We start from the raw sequence: 20,607 nt of genomic DNA, 5'->3' as shown, positions 1-20,607 counted from the left end.
GTAAGGGAGAAAGGCCAAGTAACATATAAAGGCAGACCTATCAGAATCACACCAGACTTCTCACCAGAGACTATGAAAGCCAGAAGATCCTGGACAGATGTTATACAGACCCTAAGAGAACACAAATGCCAGCCCAGGTTACCGTATCCAGCCAAACTCTCAATTAACATAGATGTAGAAACCAAGATATTCCATGACAAAACCAAATTTACACAATATGTTTCTATAAACCCAGCCTTACAAAGGATAATAAACGGTAAAGCCCAACATAAGGAGGCAAGCAACACCCTAGAAAAAGCATGAAACTAATGTTTTGCAAGAAAACAAAGAGAAGACAAGCACACAAACATAATCTCAGCTCCAAATATGAAGATAACAAGAAGCAATAATCACTATTCCTTAATATCTCTCAACGTCAATGGACTCAATTGACAAAACGGCAACCAACCCTACAACTGATAGAGGGCTTATATCCAAAATATACAAAAAACTCATGAAGTTAGACTGCAGGGAAACAATATCCCTATTTAAAAAAATGGGGTTTAGAGCTAAACAAGGAATTCACAGCTGAGGAATATCGAATGGCTGAGAAGCACCTAAAGAAATGTTAAACATCCTTAGTCCTCAGAGAAGTGCAAATCAAAACAACCCTGAGATTCCACCTCACACCAGTCAGTATGGCTAAGATCAAAAACTCAGGTGACAGCAGATGCTGGCAAGGATGTAGAGAAAGAGGAACACTCCTCCATTGTTGGTGGGACTGCAGACTGGTACAACCATTCTGGAAATCAGTCTGGAGATTCCTCAGAAAATTGGACATTGAAATACCTGGGAAACCAGCTATACCTCTCTTGGGCATATACCCAATAGATGCTCCAACATAAAACAAAGACACATGCTCCACTATGTTCATAGCAGCCTTATTTATAATAGCCAGAAGCTGGAAAGAACCCAAATGACCTTCAACAGAGGAATGGATACAGAAAATGTGGTACATCTACACAATGGAGAACTACTCAGCTATCAAAAACAGTGACTTTATGAAAATCATAGGCAAATGGATGGAACTGGAAAATATCATCCTGAGTGAGGTAACCCAATCACAGAAAAACACACATGGTATGCACTCATTGATAAGTGGCTATTAGCCCAAATGCTTGAATTACCCTTTATGCACAGAACACATGAAACTCCAGAATGATGACCAAAATGTGAATGCTTCACTCTCTTTAAAAGGGGAACAAGAATACCCTTAGGAGGGGATAGGGAGGCAAAGTTTAGAACAGAGTCTGAAGGAAAGCTCATTCAGAGCCTGCCCCACATGTGGCCCATACATATACAGCCACCAAACTAGATAAGATGGATGAAGCAAAGAAGTGCAGGCTGACAGGAACTGGATGTAGTTCTCTCCTGAGACACAGCCAGATTATGGCAAATACATAGGCAAATGCCAGCAGCAAACCATTGAACTGAGAACAGGACCCCCGTTGAAGGAATCAGAGAAAGGACTGAAAGAGCTGAAGGGGCTTGAGATCCCATATAAAGAACAATGCCAAGCAACCAGAGCTTCCAGGGACTAAGCCACTACCCATAGACTATACATGGACCTACCCTGGGCTCGGACTGCATAGGTAGCAATGAATAGCCTAGTAAGATCACCAGTGGAAGGGGAAGCCCTTGGTCCTGCCAAGGCTGGACCCCCAGTGAACGGGATTCTTGGGGGGAGGGAGGTAATGGGAGGATGGGGAGGGGAACACCTATATAGGAGGGGAGGGGTAAGGCACGGGGATGTTGGCGTGGAAACCAGGAATGGGAATAACATTTCAAATGTAAATAAGAAATATTTAATAGAGATAAAAAACAACAACAACAAAAAAAGAAACCACTGTTTTCCTCATAGAGAACATGAACATTGTATTTCTCTAACTGTCCTCCTAAGTGTGAGAGTCAACTGCTTAGTTTGTCTTTGTAATTCTTTTGTAACACTACACATTATGTAGAGGGGCTGATGTGCCTGGAAGTTTTGGAATGTTGGTCTGATGTTTAAAGAAGTATTACAAAGAAAGATAACAGACACCACTTTGTCTAAGCTCCTTGGATGTGCTTCTAAGCATTATAACTAATCTTTATAGAACCTCACATCTCCACGTGTACCCCAATCAATGTAAATGTTGACTCCAAGCTCTGGTTCTTAAATCTCCTAGGTCATACCCCTCCCCTATGAGCTCTAATTTAATTGGTGTATAATGGAACTCGGGAATTAGTACAGTAGAAATGCTCACGAAGTGATTCTAGGGGGTGAGTATGGGTGCAGTGACAGCCTTAGACCTAAGGGAGTTCCACAGAGAATCAAGGAGGAGAGATTGGGCACAAGTGCCATGCCTATTTTCTGCTTCTTGCTTTAGGAATGGTGAAGTCAGTTTCTCTCTTCCTCCCATGATGACCTAGGCTCACCCATTATACTGCTTATAAATGGTAGAGGGTTTTGGGTACTTTGGGAGTTGAAGAACTCGCAGGCTCACTTGGCAGCCATGAATCTAACTATCCAGACTTTGATAGTCACAGTCACAATAAAGCTGTTATTTGTGTTCGGCTCCTGGCCTGTACCTTGTTCAGTTATGTGCAGACTCAGGTGTGGGCTAGAGACATTGTTTACTGTGTTGCTGACAGTCCCACTGAATGAAGTTCTCAGGCCATCTCATTTGTACAGTTTTCGTGACAGGCAGCCATGGTCTACCATCATGATTGTGAGCTGCCCTTTTTGGAGAACTTGGGATTCCAGCAGCAATGAGAGAGGGAAGTCTACACACAGGTATGTTTGTATATGCTGTGTCAGCCTCACTCTGAAGATGTGGACTTGCTTCACAGGGTGTGATTGAGAAAAGAGTTTTTAAAACTTTGGATCTATGCCAGGCATGGTGGCATACACCTTTGATCTCAGCACTCAGGAGGTAGAGAGACAGGCAGATCTCAGTGAACTCCAGGCCTGCCTGATGTGTATAGCAAGTTCCACGACAACCAGAGCTACATGGTAAGATTCTGTCTCAAAAACAAAGAAAAAAAGCAATAACCAATAACTCTGCACTAGTAATAGATCTCAAATAGGGTAAATTTTGTTTTCCAGAAGCTTTCAAACTGTCATGAGGTCAAGTGTCACCTAGAAAATTTGTCTAGAGCCTCAGATTTCTTTCTTTCTTTCTTTCTTTCTTTCTTTCTTTCTTTCTTTCTTTCTTTCTTTCTTTCTTTCTTTTTTTTTTGAAAACAGCACAACCACTTTAATCAGTGAATTCTTTCAGGCTGTAAGCAAAAACATCATTCTAACAATACACAAACTTTTTCAAGGATTAGGCCAAAATACACTTTCCGGACTTTGCTTGCTAACAAACAGATAAGGACTCTTCATGAGCAGAAAGTTCCAGATCAATCCTGCTCGTGTATATTTATAAATGACAAAATGAAATACATAACATTGACAGTTCATGCGCCGTAGTCTATGATAATGATCAAGTCAATATTGTTCCAGGATTGCAAAGATCTCTGAACTTGATAAAATTAACAAGTTTGTTTCCCCAAATTGGAAGGATAGTGGAGAAGTACTATTTAGTCACTCACCTGAACATCTACCTCTGGTCACCATTCTTTCCAAGTTGGGAAAATGCACATTTTTTTTCTTTTATTTTTTATTTTTTTATTATTAACTTGAGTATTTCTTATTTACATTTCGATTGTTATTCCCTTTCCCGGTTTCCGGGCCAATATCCGCCTAACCTTTCCCCCTCCCCTTATATATGGGTGTTCTCCTCCCCATCCTCCTCCCATTGCCGCCCTCCCCCCAACAATCATGTTCACTGGGGGTTCAGTCTTAGCAGGACCAAGGGCTTCCCCTTCCACTGGTGATCTTACTAGGGCCTCAGATTTCTTTTTTTGCTTTTTTGTTTTTTCCTTTTCCTTGGAGCTGGGGACCGAACCCAGGGCCCACTGAGCTAAATCCCCAACCCCGGCCTCAGATTTCTAACAGAGCACCCCTGACAAGATTCTTCAGTTTGGGCTGAGAGTGCTTTGTTGTTGCTCTTGCTGCTGTTGCTGTTGTTGCTGCTCCTCCTCTTCTTGAAAAAGAAAATTTCTTCAAGTTATTTTGGTACAGAGAGAGCATATACTAGTAAATGTAGATTCCCACAGCTGGAGAGGAGATTCCTGGACCAGAGGTAGGCACTGGCCCCCTACAGAGGTGTCAAAATACAAGCACTCTCTCAAGCAAGAGAGATTACTGTCAAGGCTTGGGCAGCCACCATGCAATGTTGTTAACCTCAGGAAATAGTAGCACCTTACCAGCTTTTCTTGAACAACCTTCAGACATTCATTCATGTGGCCCAGATGGTCTTTTCTGTACTTGATAAACTGGTTTTCTGTCCATTTTTGATTGTTTTCAACTTCTTCATATATGTTTGTAGAAAGTGAGTTAAATCTAAGGAAAAACATTTTAATAAGTGAATTTACTAAGTCAATCAATCAATAAATGTAAATATAAATAAAATTAATAAATTTAAAAATTTAGCACCAAAAAGGTGCAGTAGGATAATGTCTCTGGGCCTGAGCAGGTACTTATGAGACATCTTGGGAGGTGTAGGCACTGCCCTAGGCTGGAGTCCAGGCCAGCCACTGTCAGCAGTCTTTTGTGTACCTCAGAATGCAAACATACATGGTGGTAGGTAAATGGTAAGCTTATGATAACTTTCTCATACAGAAATGCATATGTTATCCATGTGTAAATCCCCTCAAGGCTTGAAGTTCTCTTTATGAGGGAAAGAAATGCTCAAGTCACTTTGCAGTAGAAACTGACAAATTTTCTGTAAAGAGCCAGATTGTAATAGTTCAGGCCCTACAGCTTGAATGGTGCTACTGTGGTAGGAGAGTATCCACAAACAAATAGCACAGCTCTGCTCTGATCAAACGCTCTGTATACCCAGAGTAAAATTTCACAAAATATTTACAGGTCACACAGTATAACTTTAAAAAAACGTATTCAAGAGTATAAAATGCATCACCTTCAGTCAGACTCAGCTGCTTGAGTTTGCTGACCCACCTGAAGTACGGAGAAGAACAAAAGGGACTAAAAATGTCATTAGAGGGAGGTGAGGGCAGTCCCCAGATATACCACAGTAAAGCACTGTCTAAGGTCTGGCTTAGGGTAGTGTATGATTTCCCTGGGGAAATCATCAGAGTCATCTCCTCTGTAGCCCGTGGATCTGAGTGGATGGATTTGTGCCAAGTTACTCATATGGCAAAAGGAAGAACCTAAACAACCAACCCTAAAGTAAAGAATGCACAGAAAGGGACTGCTTCTGACATGGAGTATAAGATCATTAAACAACCACAGAAGATTTTAACAAATCGGAGTGAATGTTTTCCTTTGACATCACTTAAGATGTCAGGCATGTATGTATATCTTTCTAGCTGCCATGAAAAGTATTTGGCTCCATAATTAAAAATGTCAGCTGACCTTAGCATACAATTATATTCCTAGTGCTTGCCTGCAGGTGCAGGAGGATTGTTCACAAGGTCGAGGCAAGTCTGGTCTACTTATTACACTGTAGATTAAACAGGGTTGCAGACTGAGATGTTGTACTGGCTAGTTTTGTGTGTCAACTTAGCATAAGCTGGAGTTATCACAGAAAAGAAGTCTCCCTTGAGGAAATGGCCTCATGAGATCCAGCTGTAAGGCATTTTCTCAATTAGTGATCAAGGAGGGAGGACCCAGCCCTTTTTTCCGTCCTGGGCTGGTGGTCTTGGGTTCTATAAGAGAGCAAGCTGAGCAAGCCAGGGGAAGCAAGCCGGTAAGTAACATCCCTCCATGGCCTCTGCATCAGCTCCTGCTTCCTGACCTGCTTGAGTTCCAGTCCTGACTTCCTTTAGTGATGAACAGCAATGTGGAAGTAAGCTGAATAAACTCTTTCCTCCCCAACTTGCTTCTTGGTCGTGTTGTTTGTGCAGAAATAGAAGCCCTGACTAAGATAGATGTCTCAAAACAAAAGAGAGAAGTGGAGTGGAAGGAAAAGGAGAAAGAAACAACAACCTCGAAACAGGTGCTGTAAAATAATTGTTGTGTAGACCAGTGGCTATAAAACAGAGGCTATTTAGTGTCTGATGACAATTCTCATTGTCAACACTGGGAGGTGCTATTGGCATTTAGTGTACAGAGACTATGGCTGCTACTGTGTATCCTCCTGAGGCATACAGTCAAGGTCATGCAACCAAGCCATCAGTAATGTTAAAGGTGACAAACCCTGACTTGCATCACAAAGGCAAGGAATGGGGAAAGTAAGTTAATTAAAGTCTGATCTTCATCTAAATTTTCCCACATTAGTTTTTGACACAAGAACTTATTTTGATTTAGCTGAGTTCTTTGGCATTGAAGAACATGAAATCAGTTTCATTTCTTGTGCTTAGTAATGTCATGATTCCCAATCACCTGTGCAAATATCTAATTGCTGTTAGATATCAGGCAAATAGGTTCAATGGATGTTATGTGGGTAGCACCATTTGGGTCAATAGTTTCCTCTTTGTGGACTGCTCCTTTGGTTGCTCCTGGTTTCCATTCATTCAGACTTACTTCTCTGTTGAGTAACACCCTTTTAACAGAAGTCTCTTTTCTAACCACCCTGAGAAAGAGAATGTTTTAACTAATGTGACATCCACTTGCTCCATGTCTTCACTGTTTTATTGTTATGAAAAGACACCATGGCCAACACAAGTCTTATAAAGTATTTAATTGTGGGCTTGCTTACAGTTTGAGAGGGTTTGGCCATTATCATTATGCCAGGGGGCATCATGGTGGTACATATGGTACTGGAGCAGTAGGTAAGAGTCCATCATGATCCATGGGCAAAGAGAGAGAGAGAGAGAGAGAGAGAGAGAGAGAGAGAGAGAGAGAGAGAGAGAGAGAACTTGGGCCTAGTGTAAGCTTTTGAAAACCCAAAGCCCATGCCTAGTAGCATACTTTCTCCAACAAAGCCACACCTTCATCCTTTCCAAATAGTTCCATTAACTGGAAAGTAAGTATTCAAACATTTGAGCTCTTGGGCCATCCTCATTCAAACCACCACACCTGATTTGTCAATAATTAAGTGGGCATAGCTTTCCCATTTTATTTCTAGGTTCTCTATCTATTGCAGTGGTCCATTGGTCCATTTTTATATCAGAACCAAGCTGTCTTTATAACTATAACTCTGTGTAGTATTATTTGAGATCAGGTAGTGCAATATCTCAATCATTGTTGTCATTCCTTAGGATAGCTTTGGCTATTTGTGTTGTGTGTGTGTGTGTGTGTGTGTGTGTGTGTGTTGTTGTGATTTTTATAGTTCCATATGAATTCTTGTATTTTCCTATATCTGTGAAACATGATATGGAAGTTTTGAAATGAATATGTTTAATATTGATTTGGGTAATATAGACATTTTTATAATATTAATTTTACCTACCCAGGAGCATGAAGTAGGTTTCCATCATTTAGTATCTACTGTGATTCCCTTTTTCAATATCCTGAAATTTTTGTTGTCAAAGTCTTTTACTTCTTTAGTTAGATATTTTCCTAAATACTTATTCTTGGGAGGAAATATTTTAATTTGAAAAGATCCTGATCATAGTATCCTCTCCCCCAACAATTCCAAGATTCTCTCCACCTTCCCATCCACCCAATTTCATGCCCCCCTCTCAAATTGGCATCAAACAAGCAAAACAAAACAGCAGCAGCAGAAGCAACAACAACAACAACAAAACCCCATACCTTCCACACACAAGAAACACAAAATTAAAAACTGTATTATGTACATTATGTGGTGAAAATCTGAGTTAATAAAGAAAAATTCTTTGCACGTTCCTATGTGTTCCAAGTTACAATAAAATTAAAGTCTGTGAAAATTGAAAAAAAACTGTATTATACAAGCAAAAGACGATAAGGACAGAAACAAAACAAAATGCTCAAATACAGCAATATGTGACAAAATTCTAGCAGTGACATTTTTGTTTTGTTAGTCTTCTGCTGCTGGGCACAGAGCCTACACTTACATGTGGATAATGCATCCACTCAGCTTTCTCCAATAGAGAATAACTTACTTTTCCTTTTCAAATGGTTGTCAATTGGAGGTAGCTTCTTGGTTAGGGATGAGAGCTGTGTCTACTTTCCCTCTCAGTGCTGGGATCCTGTCTTAATTGAATCTGTACAGGCCCTGTGCATGCTGATATTTGTGAGTTAATTATGTGTCATTCCTTTTGTATCTGGAAGATACTGTTTCTTCCATCCCCTATGACTTCTTACACATGGTTTCCTGTTGGACCCTACCTTGGGGTGTTTCCCTTCCCCTTCACTGAGCCTTTTCCCCTGCTATAGCAAGAAGTCATTTACACCCTTGGCAGCTGCTCTCAGTGCCTGATTTGGGCCTGAGACTTTCCGTGGCACCCTTCTCCCTTGCTGAGCCTTTCAGCTTGTTATTAAAAAATTGTTTATTGCCCTGATTTGGTCCTGGGACTTTCCACGACACAGATTTTTCCTGTTTTCCTGATTGGGGATTTTCATCTGCTTTGTTGTTTTTCCATGACTTTTGCCTCGGGTATATAAGGAGATCTCAGTAAAGCCTTGGTGGCACTCTCTGAAAATGGGTGACCTGTGTATTTGTTTTCTTTCAATCCCGCAGACCTACACCCGATATTCACACATTGGCGGCACAGGTGTCCTCATTTGGCGGTCCCACCGAGACTGAGAAAAAGAGGACAACCTGACGGGATTGTTCCAAAAGGGTGGCCAGTGAGGAAGCAGAATGTATTGGGGACAAGTGGTGACCACGAGACAAAGCAAAGTAAGTAGCACTACAAAAGTTTCATCTTAGCCATGGGAACTAAAAGTTCCTTGTTATTGGTCGCATATCAGCTTGTAAGTTTACTCAAATAACAAAGTACTGGTATTAAGGTAAAGGCAGCCCAAGATTTTGTTAAAACTATAGAACACGTCAGTCCTTGGTTTATAGCTAGTGGTGGTTTGAATAGTCCAGATTGGAAACAGGTTAAAAGGGACAAGGTAATAATGGTAAAATATTTTTGTGTATGTGTTCTTTTAGAGTCATGCTAAAACCTAGAGAAGTGAAGTCAATTCTCATAGATGTCTTTGAACCCTGACTAGAGACATTTTACATCCTAGACAAGAGAGAGAATAAGTTTTAGAAAAACAATCTGTCCACAGATGTTTTGGCAAAATAAGGAAAATGAGCCTAAGCTTTTTAAGAGCTCTCCTAGGGACAGACGTCCCGCCTCCTTGCTGGCTCCTATTGGAGAAGTGCTTATTTCAGTTTCTGGGTCCTTTAGGGTATCTGGGTCCCTTTGGTGGGACGCCATCTAGTTCTTTCCCTCTATGTCTATTGCCTGTCCTTGGTGCACCAAGCTGTCCATGTATGTCAGTTATGTCTGGGTTTTGCTTCTTGTTGCTTAAATGTTTTATGTTCAAAAGAAAAAAATGCTAATAACTTTATCTGTCAGTCGTTCACACCTTGATTTAGTACTAACTCGTTTCAAAAAAGGAACAAATAATTAAAAAACAATTTAAATTGACCTTTGGAGCCCTGCACTTGTAGCTAGGAGCCTAGGTCAACTGGAGAAGCTCCCCAGGGGCTGAGTGTCTGCACAAGCTGATCTTAAAGGTGCCAGCAGCTTCTCAGCTCCTATGGTAGGGAGCTGAAAAGCCATCTAGTTCTCAGCTGATGGCTGTTTCTCTTTGAAAAATCTTTGATTGTGATTATTGAATTCAACAGATGACAAGGTGCTTCTCTTAAAATTACAGCTAGAAAAAGTAAAAATGGTTTTTGATCTAAATATCAAAGATAATGTTTAGCCATTTCATTTTTTTGTTTCTGATTTGTTTTAAATGTATAATATTCTCTACATGTCTTGGTTATAGGTTAGTGGCTTTTAAGTTATTGGGTATGGTAGAAAATTTGTAACATTGGTAACATAAAGTTGGCTTAAACCTCATAATTCAGATGGAATTATTTTAGACAACACAGGGAAATAGGTCTAAATTGGGATAATATTTTAATATAATTCTTATCATTAAAAACCAGACCTATAAAAGAATTTAGGGCAATATCTCTTTGTTGAGGTACTAGAGCCTGCACCATTGTTGGTTCATACGCAAGAACTGGCAGTCAAACTTTAAAGCATGAGAAATGCAGTTGGTGTTTTGGAGAGACTGGATTTTGGAGAATAGATGGCTTGTTGGAGGTTGAGCTTTGCTTTCCAAAATTATGGTTGTGCTCTGGTGTTACAAGGGAGAGTTAAAGATTATGGTTAATGATTGTCAGTGTTACATTGGCTACAGATTACAGTTTGATCACAGACAGGCTCAGGATTCTAACTCACACATATTTGTAATTAAGAAAAAATCAAACGGATGGAGAATGTTACAGGATTTATGAATGGTTAATGAGGCTATGGAACTTATAAGAGCATTATAGCCTGTTTGCTCACTCCAACTGCTATTTCAAGAAATACATGTAGAATTATTATAAATTTAAAAGATTGTTTTTATGCTGTTTCTTTACATCCTGGCGATTGTGAAAGATTTTCATTTAGTGAGCTTGCTTATAATTTTGGAGAGCCCATGAAGTGATACCATTGGAAAGTTTTGCCTCAAGGAATCACTTATGTCCCTACATTACATTAAAATTTTTTTGTCACTGCTTCAATACAAGAAGTTAAGACTTTGAATCTTTCAGTGTGTATTATTCATTATATAGACATTTTAATTTTACTACAAGCCTTTATTCTTACAATGTGCTTTAAATTTTGGACAGTAGCTGCTGCTCCAGAAAACATTCATTATTCCTTTTCAATATTTGAGACATTGGTTATATCCTAAACAAAGTGTGGCTCAGAAAATTGAAGATATTTTACTTTAAATTAATTTTAAAAGCTTCTAATATATGTTAATTGGCTAAGACCTTACCTTAACTTCACCACCAAGCCTTTGTTTGATATCCCCAAGAGAGATGCAAATTCTATTCCCCTAGACAATTAACTGAGGAGTGATTGAATAGCTTTACAGAAAGTAAAGAGAGCTAGATGTACAGAATTGTAAGATTGAATCATGGAAGTATTATAGAAAAAGAACCTGATGAAACATACCTTACTTTATTCCAAACAGCAATTAAATTGGTTATCTAATGAGAAGGCAACACATGTAATTGGATCACGTGCTTATTCTCTTGACTGTGCTTCAACACAGATTATTGAATTACATGCTGTAGCCACTCTTGTTAAAATGTTAAATCAAGCTTTCAATTCGTATTTTGATAGCCAATGTGTGGTTTGCAATTGATTAAAATTTTTCCTCTTTTAGATACTGTTAACCCTCAAATTTTACAAATATTTATGCTAATACCACTGATTTAAGAGAAGTGTACTGTTCCTTTATAGGCCATTTAAGAACTCAGACTGGATTGCCTGGACCCCTTAATGAGGGCAAAGTCACAATAGAATTATATACCAAGGCAGATTTTGGGCCTTGCATAGGAACAATTAGACAATCTCATTCTTTATATCATCAAATAGAAATAGCTAGAGACAATAATCTGGTATTTCTAGATTTATTTGTGACTACTGACACTTTTTCAGACTTTCTGGTTGCAACTGCTTTAACAGGAGAAGCAACTATAAATGTAATTAGTCATTACATACTTGACAAGGAGTGGGGACAGCTACAGCTCCTCAAAAGTAGTAAAATACTTAAATGGAAAGATGAGGAAGGACATATGGGATATTTTCAACCTTCGTCATCAGTAATATTCCTATTAATCTATGGGGAAGCAATGTGCTTCATCATGTGGAAGCTGTCTTGACTATGCAACCTGCTCAAAGAATGATTATTTTACCTTATGATCAGGAACAGGTAAGTAATTTGATTAGAACTTTTGATGATTTGTCCATTTTTTCATGTTCTACTACTAGTCAATTTGATAACTATTATCCTGAAAATAAAATTTGTCAGTTAAATTACATACTGTGATTTCTCCCTCTATAGTAAAAAAAATTAGCCTCTAAGTAAGGCCAGATTGCTTTTCACTGATGGGTCTTCTGAGGGAGACGCCATGGTCCTTTCAGAGGGCAAGGTGGAGAGACTGATGCTTGATTCTGTCTCGGCACAGCTGGCTGAGTTAAAGGCCCTGATTCTGGCGCTATCTGTTTCCTCAAGAGCCCTGCAATACTTATACAGATAGTGCTTATGTATCTAATATTATTTTACCTTTGGAACCTGCTGCATATATTGCTCCTGTATCTCCTATTTGCTCTTGTCTTTTGCAAGTGGAGGCATTGTGGCAACGCAGAGAGCCTATTTATGTAGGGCATTATCAGAGGTCATTCTGGATTGCCTGGCCCCCTTGGCAGAAGGTAATGCTGCTGCTGATTTTTATATTAGGCCACAATTTGTAGCTATAGCTCTTGATTCTTATGATTTGGTCCTTCAATTACATAGAAAATTTCATATTAACTCACAATCTTTAAGACATCATACAGGATGCACCAAGGATCAAGCTGTTCAGATAATTACTCAGTGTTCCTCATGTGCTCCGTTGATTCCCTCACCCAGTTTGGGCATTAATCACATGTACTTTCTTTTGAGAAATTGAAATATGTCAGTATGTCCATAGATACCTATTCAGGATTGATTTTTGCTTCTGCTTAGAGTGGAGAAAAGATCAAAGATTTACAAGCCTTTGCCTTTATGAATGTGCCTAGGCAAATGAAAATAAAAACTGATAATGGACCAGCATATACCAGCAAATCATTTCAACAATTTTGTGCTTATTTCGATATTCTTCAGAAAACAGGTATCCCTTATAATTCTCAAGGTCAAACAATTGTAGAGCAAGCCCAATTGACCATAAAAAACCAACTTGAAAGAATAAAAGAGGGAGAGTATATAGTCCCCCTATAATTATCAACTATTCTTTATATCTTAATTTTTTTTAATTGTGGATAAGGCTGGTCTCTCAGCGGTTGACAGGCACTGGAGGAAGGACAGAGCACATAATGGTTTGGTTAAATGGAAAGATCTGCCCTCGGGAGCCTGGAAGGGGCCTGACCCCATCTTTGTCAGGGTGAGAGGATCAGCTCGCATCTTTCCCAAGGATGCGGAGGCCCCTGTTTGGGTTCCTGAGCGTTGTGTGTATCCTGTGGACGACAGTCCACTTGGAGTTATACTGAAGCTTCGTAAACAATCCCTCGATCCTGATGCCAGTGGGAATACATAACACGGCACAGCCTGCCATTATTACAACAAACCACACAATTGGTAAAATGGCAGCTCACATAAAGGTAAAATGAATAATTCTTAACTTTATTTTTCATCTTAAAGGATAGTCTATGTTTTGTTAAGATTTTTATAAAGCCTCATTAAATAACTCCTCATTTTTTTCAGTCAGGTTTACTTTTAATAATGTTTTCATAGCTGATTTAAGTATTACTGTTACCAATGCTAGTGTTAATAGGATTGAGAGATATTTTGTACCCCATTAGTCTTGTTAGAAATGATAGTTATCTGCTTCCTAGACCAGCACATAGGTGCTGGCCTGGACCTTTAAGTACTGCCTCTTGAAGTATACCTGATATTTTTGAAACCTCCCTACATTTTTGCCCAAATAAGAAGAGTAAAAATTTTCTGAAATCTGCGCCATGTGTCTTGGCACCCCTTTTCTTTTTTGGTTTGGAATGGGACTAAGGCAGTGTCAAGGGAGGAGATTCTCAATTGTTCTTCCAGGTCTTCCAAGGGCTTCTCCTACCTTTGGTGCCCAACAGAGGCATCCTCTTTTACATACGCAGATGGAGCCATGGGTATGTGCATGTGTAGTCTCTGGGTAGTGGTTTAGTTCCTGGGAGCACTGGTTGGTTGGTATTGTTGTTCTTATGGGGTTGCAAGTCCCTTTCAGCTCTTTCAGTTCTTTCTCTAATTCCTCCAACTGGGATCCCGTTCTCAGTTCAGTGGTTTGCTGCTAGCATTGGCCTTGTATTTTACGTGCTCTCGCTGTGCCTTTCAGCATGCACTTATTAGCTACATACATCTTATCTAACTTTAGTGGCTGTATGTATGTAGGTTGTATACCCATATGGGGCAGGCTCTGAATGGCCATTTCTTCAGTCTCTGCTCCAAACTTTGACTCCATATACCCTCCTATGAATATTTTTCTTGCCTCTTTAGACAAGACTGAAGTACCCACACGTTGGTTGTCCTTCTTCTTGAGCTTCATGTGCTCTGTGGATTGCATTTTGGGTAATTTGATCTTTTGTGCTAATATCCACTTATCAGTGAGTACATACCATGTATGTTTTCTGTGATTGGATTACCTTACTCAAGATGATATTTTCTACTTCCATCCATTTGCCTATGAATTTCATGTAGTCATTGTTTTTGATAGCTGAGTAGTACTCCATTGTGTAGATGTACTATATTTTCTGTATCCATTCCTCTCTTGAGGGCCATCTGGGTTCTTTCCAACTCCTGGCTATTATAAATAAGGCTGCTATGAATATAGTGGAGCATGTGTTTTTGTTGTATGTTGGAGTACCATTTGGGTATATGCCCAGGAGAAGTAGTACAATGTACAATTTTCAGAGGAACCTCCAGACTGGTTTCCACAATGGATGTACCAGTTTGTAATCCCACCAACAATGGAGGAGTGTTCCTCTTTCTCCACATCCTTGCTCGCATCTGTTGTTACCTGATTTTTTGATCTTAGCCATTCTGACTGGTGTGAGGTGGGATCACAGGGTTGTTTTGATTTGCATTTCTCTGATGGTTAAGAATGTTTAACATTCCTTTAGGTACTTGTCAGCCATTTGATATTCCTCAGCTGAGAATTCTTTGTTTAGCTCTGTACCCCATTCTTTTTTTAAATAGGATTACTTTGCTCTCTGGAATCTAACTTCTTTCGTTCTTCGTTTATTTTGGATATCAGATGTAGGATTGGTAAAGATCTTTTCCCAATCTGTTGGTTGCCATTTTGTTCTACTGACAGTTCCCTTTGCCTTACAGAAGCTTTGCAGTTTTATGAGGTGCCATTTATTGATTCTTGATCTTAGAGCATAAGTCATCAGTGTTTTGTTAAAGAAATTTTTCCCACTGCCTATGTGTTCGAGAATCTTCGCCACTTTTTCTTCTATTAGTTTGAGTGCATCTGGTTTTATGTGGAGGCCATTGGTGCACGTGGACTTAAGGTTTGTATAGGGCAATAAGAATGGATAAAATTTATTCTTTTACGTACTGACCTCCAGTTGAATGAGCACCATTTGTTGAAAATGCTATCTTTTCCCCATTGGATGGTTTTAGTTCCTTTGTCAAAAATCAAGTGACCATAGGTGTGTGGGTTCATTTCTGGGTCTTCAATTCTATTCTACTGGTCTAACTGCCTGTCTCTGTACCAATACCATACAGTTTTTTATGACTATTGCCCTATTGCTTGAGATCAGAGATGGTGATTCACCCAGAAGTTCTTTTATTCTTGAGGATAGTTTTCCAGATTCTGGGTTTTTTTGTTATTCCAAATGAATTTGCAAATTGGTCTTTCTAACTCTATGAAGAATTGAATTGGAATTTTGATGGGGATTGCATTTAATCCGTAGATTGCTTTTGCCAAGATGACCATTTTTACTATATTACTCCTGCCAAACCATGAGCATGGGAGGTCTTTTCATCTTGTGAGATCTTCAATTTCTTTCTTTAGAGACTTGGAGTTCTTGTCATACAGATCTTTCACTTGCTTGGTTAGAGTCACAGCAAGGTATTTTATGTTATTTGGCACCATTGTGAAGGATGTCATTTCCCTAATTTCTTTCTCAGCTTGTTTATCCTTTGAGTAGAGGAAGGCTACTGATTTGTTTGAGTTAATTTTATACCCAGACCCTTTGCTGAAGTTGTTTATCAGGCTTAGTAGTTCTCTGGTGGAACTTTTGGGATCACTTAAGTATACTATCATATCATCTGCAAATAGTGATATTTTTACTTCTTTCTTTCCAATTTGTATCCCTTTGACCTTTTGTTTTATGATTGTTCTGGCTAGGACTTTGAGTACTATATTGAATAAGTAGGGATAGAGTGGACATTGTTGTCTAGTCCCTGATTTTAGTGACATTCCTTCAAGTTTCTTTCCATTTATTTTGATGTTGCCTACTGGTTTGCTGTATATTGTTTGTACTATATTTAGGTATGGACCTTGAATTCCTGATCATTCCAAGTCTTTTAATATGAAAGGGTGTTGAATTTTGTCAAATGCTTTCTCAGCATCTAATGAAATGATCATGTGTTGTTTTTTCCTTTGAATTTGTTTATATAGTGGATTACATTGATGGATTTCCATATACTCAACCATCCCTGCATCCCTGGGATGAAGCCTACTTGATCATGATGGATGATACTTTTGATGTGTTCTTGGATTTGATTTGGGAGAATTTTATTTGGTATTTTTGCATCCATATTCATAAGAAAATTGGTTTGAAGTTCTCTTCCTTTGTTGGGTGTTTGTGCGGTTTAGGTATAACAGTAATTATGGCTGATAGAGGGAATTGGGTAGTGTTCCTTCTGTTTCTATTTTGTTGAATAGTTTGAACTGCATTGTTATGACACCTTCTCTGAAGGTCTGATAGAATTCTGCACTAAACCCATCTGATCCTGGCTTTTTTTGGTTGGTAGACTTTTAATAACTCTTTCTATTTCTTTAGGAGTTATGGGATTGTTTAGATGATTTTCTGAGCCCAATTTAACTTTGGTACCTGGTATTTGTCTAGAAAATTGTCCATTTCCTCCAGATTTTCCAGTTTTGTTGAATATAGGCTTCTGTAGTAGGATCTGATGATTTTTTTAATTTCCTCAGATTCTGTCTCCCTTAATTTGCATACACTCTCTGTACCCTCTGGTTAGTCTAGCTAAGGGTTTATCTATCTTGTTGATTTTCTCAAAGAACCAGCTCCTGGCTTTGTTGATTCTTTGTATAATTCTTTTTGTTTCTATTTGGTTGATTTCAGCCCTGAGGTTGATTATATCCTGACTTCTACTCCTCTAGGGTGTATTTGCTTCTTTTTGTTCTAGAGCTTTTAGGTCTGCTGTCAAGCTGCTGATATATGCTGTCCTCTGTTTCTTTCTGCAGGCACTCAGAGCTATGAGTTTTCCTCTTAGCACAGCTTTCATTGTGTCCCATAATTTGGGTATGTTGTACCTTCATTTTCATTAAATTCTAAAATATCTTCAATTTCTTTCCTTATTTTTTTCCTTGACCAAGTTATCATTGAATAGAGTGTTGAGGCCTGCATTATGACTGATTATATGGTCAATTTTGGAGAAGGTACCGTAGGGTGCTGAAAAGAAGTTATATTCTTTTGTTTTAGGATGAAATGTTCTATAAATATCTGTTTAATCCATTTGGTTCAAAACTTCTGTTAGTTTCTCTATGTCTCTGTTTAGTTTCTGTTTCCATGCTATGTTCATTGATGAGATTGGGGTATTGAAATCTCCTACTATTATTGTGTGAGGTGCAATGTGTGATTTGAGCTTTAGTAAGGTTTCTTTTATATATGTAGGTGCCCTTGCATTTGGAGCATAGATATTTAGGATTGAGAGTTCGTCTTGGTGGATTTTTACTTTGATGACTATGAAGTGTCCTTCCTGATCTTTTTTGGTAACTTTTGGTTGAAAGTCAATTTTATTTGATATTAGAATGACTACCCTAGCTTGTTTCTTTGGATCATTTGCTTCTGTTTGGTGCAGAAGTGTTGGTGTTACCTCTGCTCTCAGGTGTGTAGGCGCTCCTAGGGAATGACTTTCAGCTGTCAGCACAGGCAGAAACCTGAAGGGTCCTGCCCTTGTCTGTGGCTCCTAGGTCCCTGTGCCCAGAGGACACAGATGGTACTAGGTGATTTCTTCTTGGGTCAGGAATGTGGGCAGAAAGTAATTGTCTCCTCTGAGTTCTCAGGAATCTCCTCGCTTCTGAGGGCCCAGCTCTCACTCCCACGGTATTTGGGTGCAGAGATCTGTGTGACCAATTCAGTTCAGGTTCCTGCTGCTGACCTCCTCTATATTCCTATATCCAGAGGCCATTATGCAGGTTACTCTTGTGTAGGGAACGGCTAAAGATGGCGCCAACATCCGGTGGTCGTTTGTGGTAAACACCTACTGCGCATGTGTTGGCATACCCCCAGCACCTACTAGGCCAGGGTGATATTCATGCTAAATAGGTTATTTCATACTCCACCAATCCCCAGTGGACAAATTTACAGCTACAGTCTGTTTTGTATATAAGGCAAGTGCCTTTGTTCCTCGGGGTCCCCGTATCATCAATAAGGTGTTCCTGCAATAAAGGCTGATTGAGAAGGATCCAACGGTGTTGCGTCTTCCTTGCCGGTCGAGGTGGGCGCGACACTCTTGGGTCAGGAATATGAGCAGAAGTGGTGGTCTCCCCTGAGCTCTCAGGATTGTCCATACTTCTGGGAGTTCAGTTCTCTCCCCATGGGATTTGAGTGCAGGGAGCTGTGGGTCTAGTTCAGTTCAGTTCTGGACACAGGCAGAAACCAGAAGTGTCCTGTCCCAGAGGACTTCTGCCTTTGCATGTTCTGAGCCCACCAGGTGGGTCACTTGGAGCAGAAAAGTTGGTCTTACCTCTGCTCTCAGGTGTGTAGGCACTCCTGGCATCTGTCTTTCAGCTCTCAGCGCAGACAGAAACCTGAAGGGTCCTGCCCTTGACTGCTCCTAGGTCCCTGTGCCTAGAGGGCACAGATGGCACTAGGCAGTTTCCTCTTGAGTCTGGAATGTGGGTAGAAAGTACTTGTCTCCTCTGAGTTCTCAGGATTGTCAACACTCCTGAGGGTCTAAATCCCCCAACCCCCATGGGATTTAGAAGCATTCTTTAAAGATCTCCCAATCTGGCCCAGGGCCAAATGGTTTAGCACAGAATTCTATCAGACAATAATAACAATAATCCTCAAATAATTCCATATGATAGAAACACAAAATACATTGCCTCATTCTATTAGGCCATAGTTACTGCCAGGAGCCATCCTTGCCTGCAGTGATTTGAAGCAGGATTTAGAATTGGATGTACAGCCACCAAACTAGATAAGATGGATAAAGCCAAGAAGTGCAGGCTGACAGGTACCAGATGTAGATCTCTCCTGAGAGACACAGCCAGAATATGGCAAATGCATAGGCGAATGCCAGCAACAAACCACTGAACTGAGAATGGGACCCTCGTTGAAGGAATCAGAGAAAGGACTGAAAGAGCTTCAAGGGGCTTGAGACCCGGTATGAACAACAATGCCAAGCAACCAGAGCTTCCAGGGACTAAGCCACTACTCAAAGACTATACATGGACTGACCCTGGGCTCCAACCTCATAGGTAGCAATGAATAGCCTAGTAAGAGCACCAGTGGAAGGGGAAGTCCTTGGTCCTGCCAAGACTGAACTCCCCAGAGAACTTGATTGTTGGGGGAAGGGCAGTAATGGGAGGAGGATGGGGAGGGGAACACCCATAAATAAGGGGAGGGGAAGGGGTTTGGGGGATGTTGGCCCGGAAACCCGGAAAGGGAATAACAATTGAAATGTAAATAAGAAATACCCAAGTTAATAAAGATGAAAAAAAAAAAAAAAAATTGGATGTAGAGGTGGCTTTAAAAGACTGATGGTCTCTGGCCTTCCAGCTCCTATAACTATACTGAATGCTTGCTGATAATTTCTTTAAAAAAGAAAAGTTCTAAAAACTTTCTTGCTTATTTTGTGGTTAAAAACCACTGGCTTGGGTGACTAACATCTGTTGCCTAGCAGCAGAAAACTAAGTAAAAAATGTATTGCTATCACTCCCTTCTCAGTCCAGGCAGCCAGAAGCCTCTCTGGCTAGATTGGTTAACTCTTTGTGAACCAGAGAGGAAGTAAAGGAAAAGAATTAAGATTCTTTATACAACAAATATGCACAGGCACATATACATTCATGCACCCACACTGCTAGGCCCTAATGTCTATCTCAATCAACTCCATGACTACTCATGCATGCTTACATCCATACCCATATTCCTAAATATATACATACAAACAACCAGACATATACATTTGGATGGATAGATGTAGAAGCCAAACTACCCAACCAACAATTTTATTTCCTTTCTCTGGACGTTTTATACCTTTTTAGACAAAAAGTTCTTTAGAAAATTACCTCAGAGTTAAAATGTTACATAAAATGGGAGTTATAGAGAGATGTTGATATTCTTTTCAAAGCAGTATTTCATACTGTAAGCTCAAAGTTCAAAGCAAGTTTTTACATGGCTTTGCCTTATCATAGTGCACACCTATGACTTTTTCATTGGACCTAAATGTTTTTCATTGAATACAGATTTGTCCTGAAAGGTAAAGGTTTTAAAGTTGTCCCCCACCCCAGACACAAAGTTTAGAGCAGAACAGGTTAGGCCCCAGAATTGTATGTTCCAGGAAGCCTATTCTAGGTCTATAGAATAGGTAATTACATCGGCCAGTTCAACAGCTTTCTCCCAGGAACTAGCTGATCATGAAGTTAGATTAGAATCTTAGAGAAC

At 39.7% G+C, this 20,607-nt stretch overlaps 1 protein-coding gene across 1 annotated transcript in view; it reads right to left on the bottom strand.

Annotated features, from left to right (window-relative positions):
• The window catches only part of Fam81b (family with sequence similarity 81 member B), a 98,643-nt gene that overhangs the window by 3,317 nt on the left and 74,719 nt on the right, over nt 1–20,607 (bottom strand). The window contains exon 8 of the mRNA XM_032899113.1: nt 4,330–4,465. Within this exon, the coding sequence (XP_032755004.1) occupies nt 4,330–4,465 (136 nt within the window). The remainder of the gene's footprint in view (nt 1–4,329; nt 4,466–20,607) is intronic.

The sequence above is a fragment of the Rattus rattus genome, chromosome 3, assembly GCF_011064425.1.
Source record: "Rattus rattus isolate New Zealand chromosome 3, Rrattus_CSIRO_v1, whole genome shotgun sequence".
NCBI lineage: Eukaryota > Metazoa > Chordata > Mammalia > Rodentia > Muridae > Rattus > Rattus rattus.
Note: the sequence above shows the minus strand (reverse complement) of the source record. Positions and strands in the feature narration are given on the sequence as shown.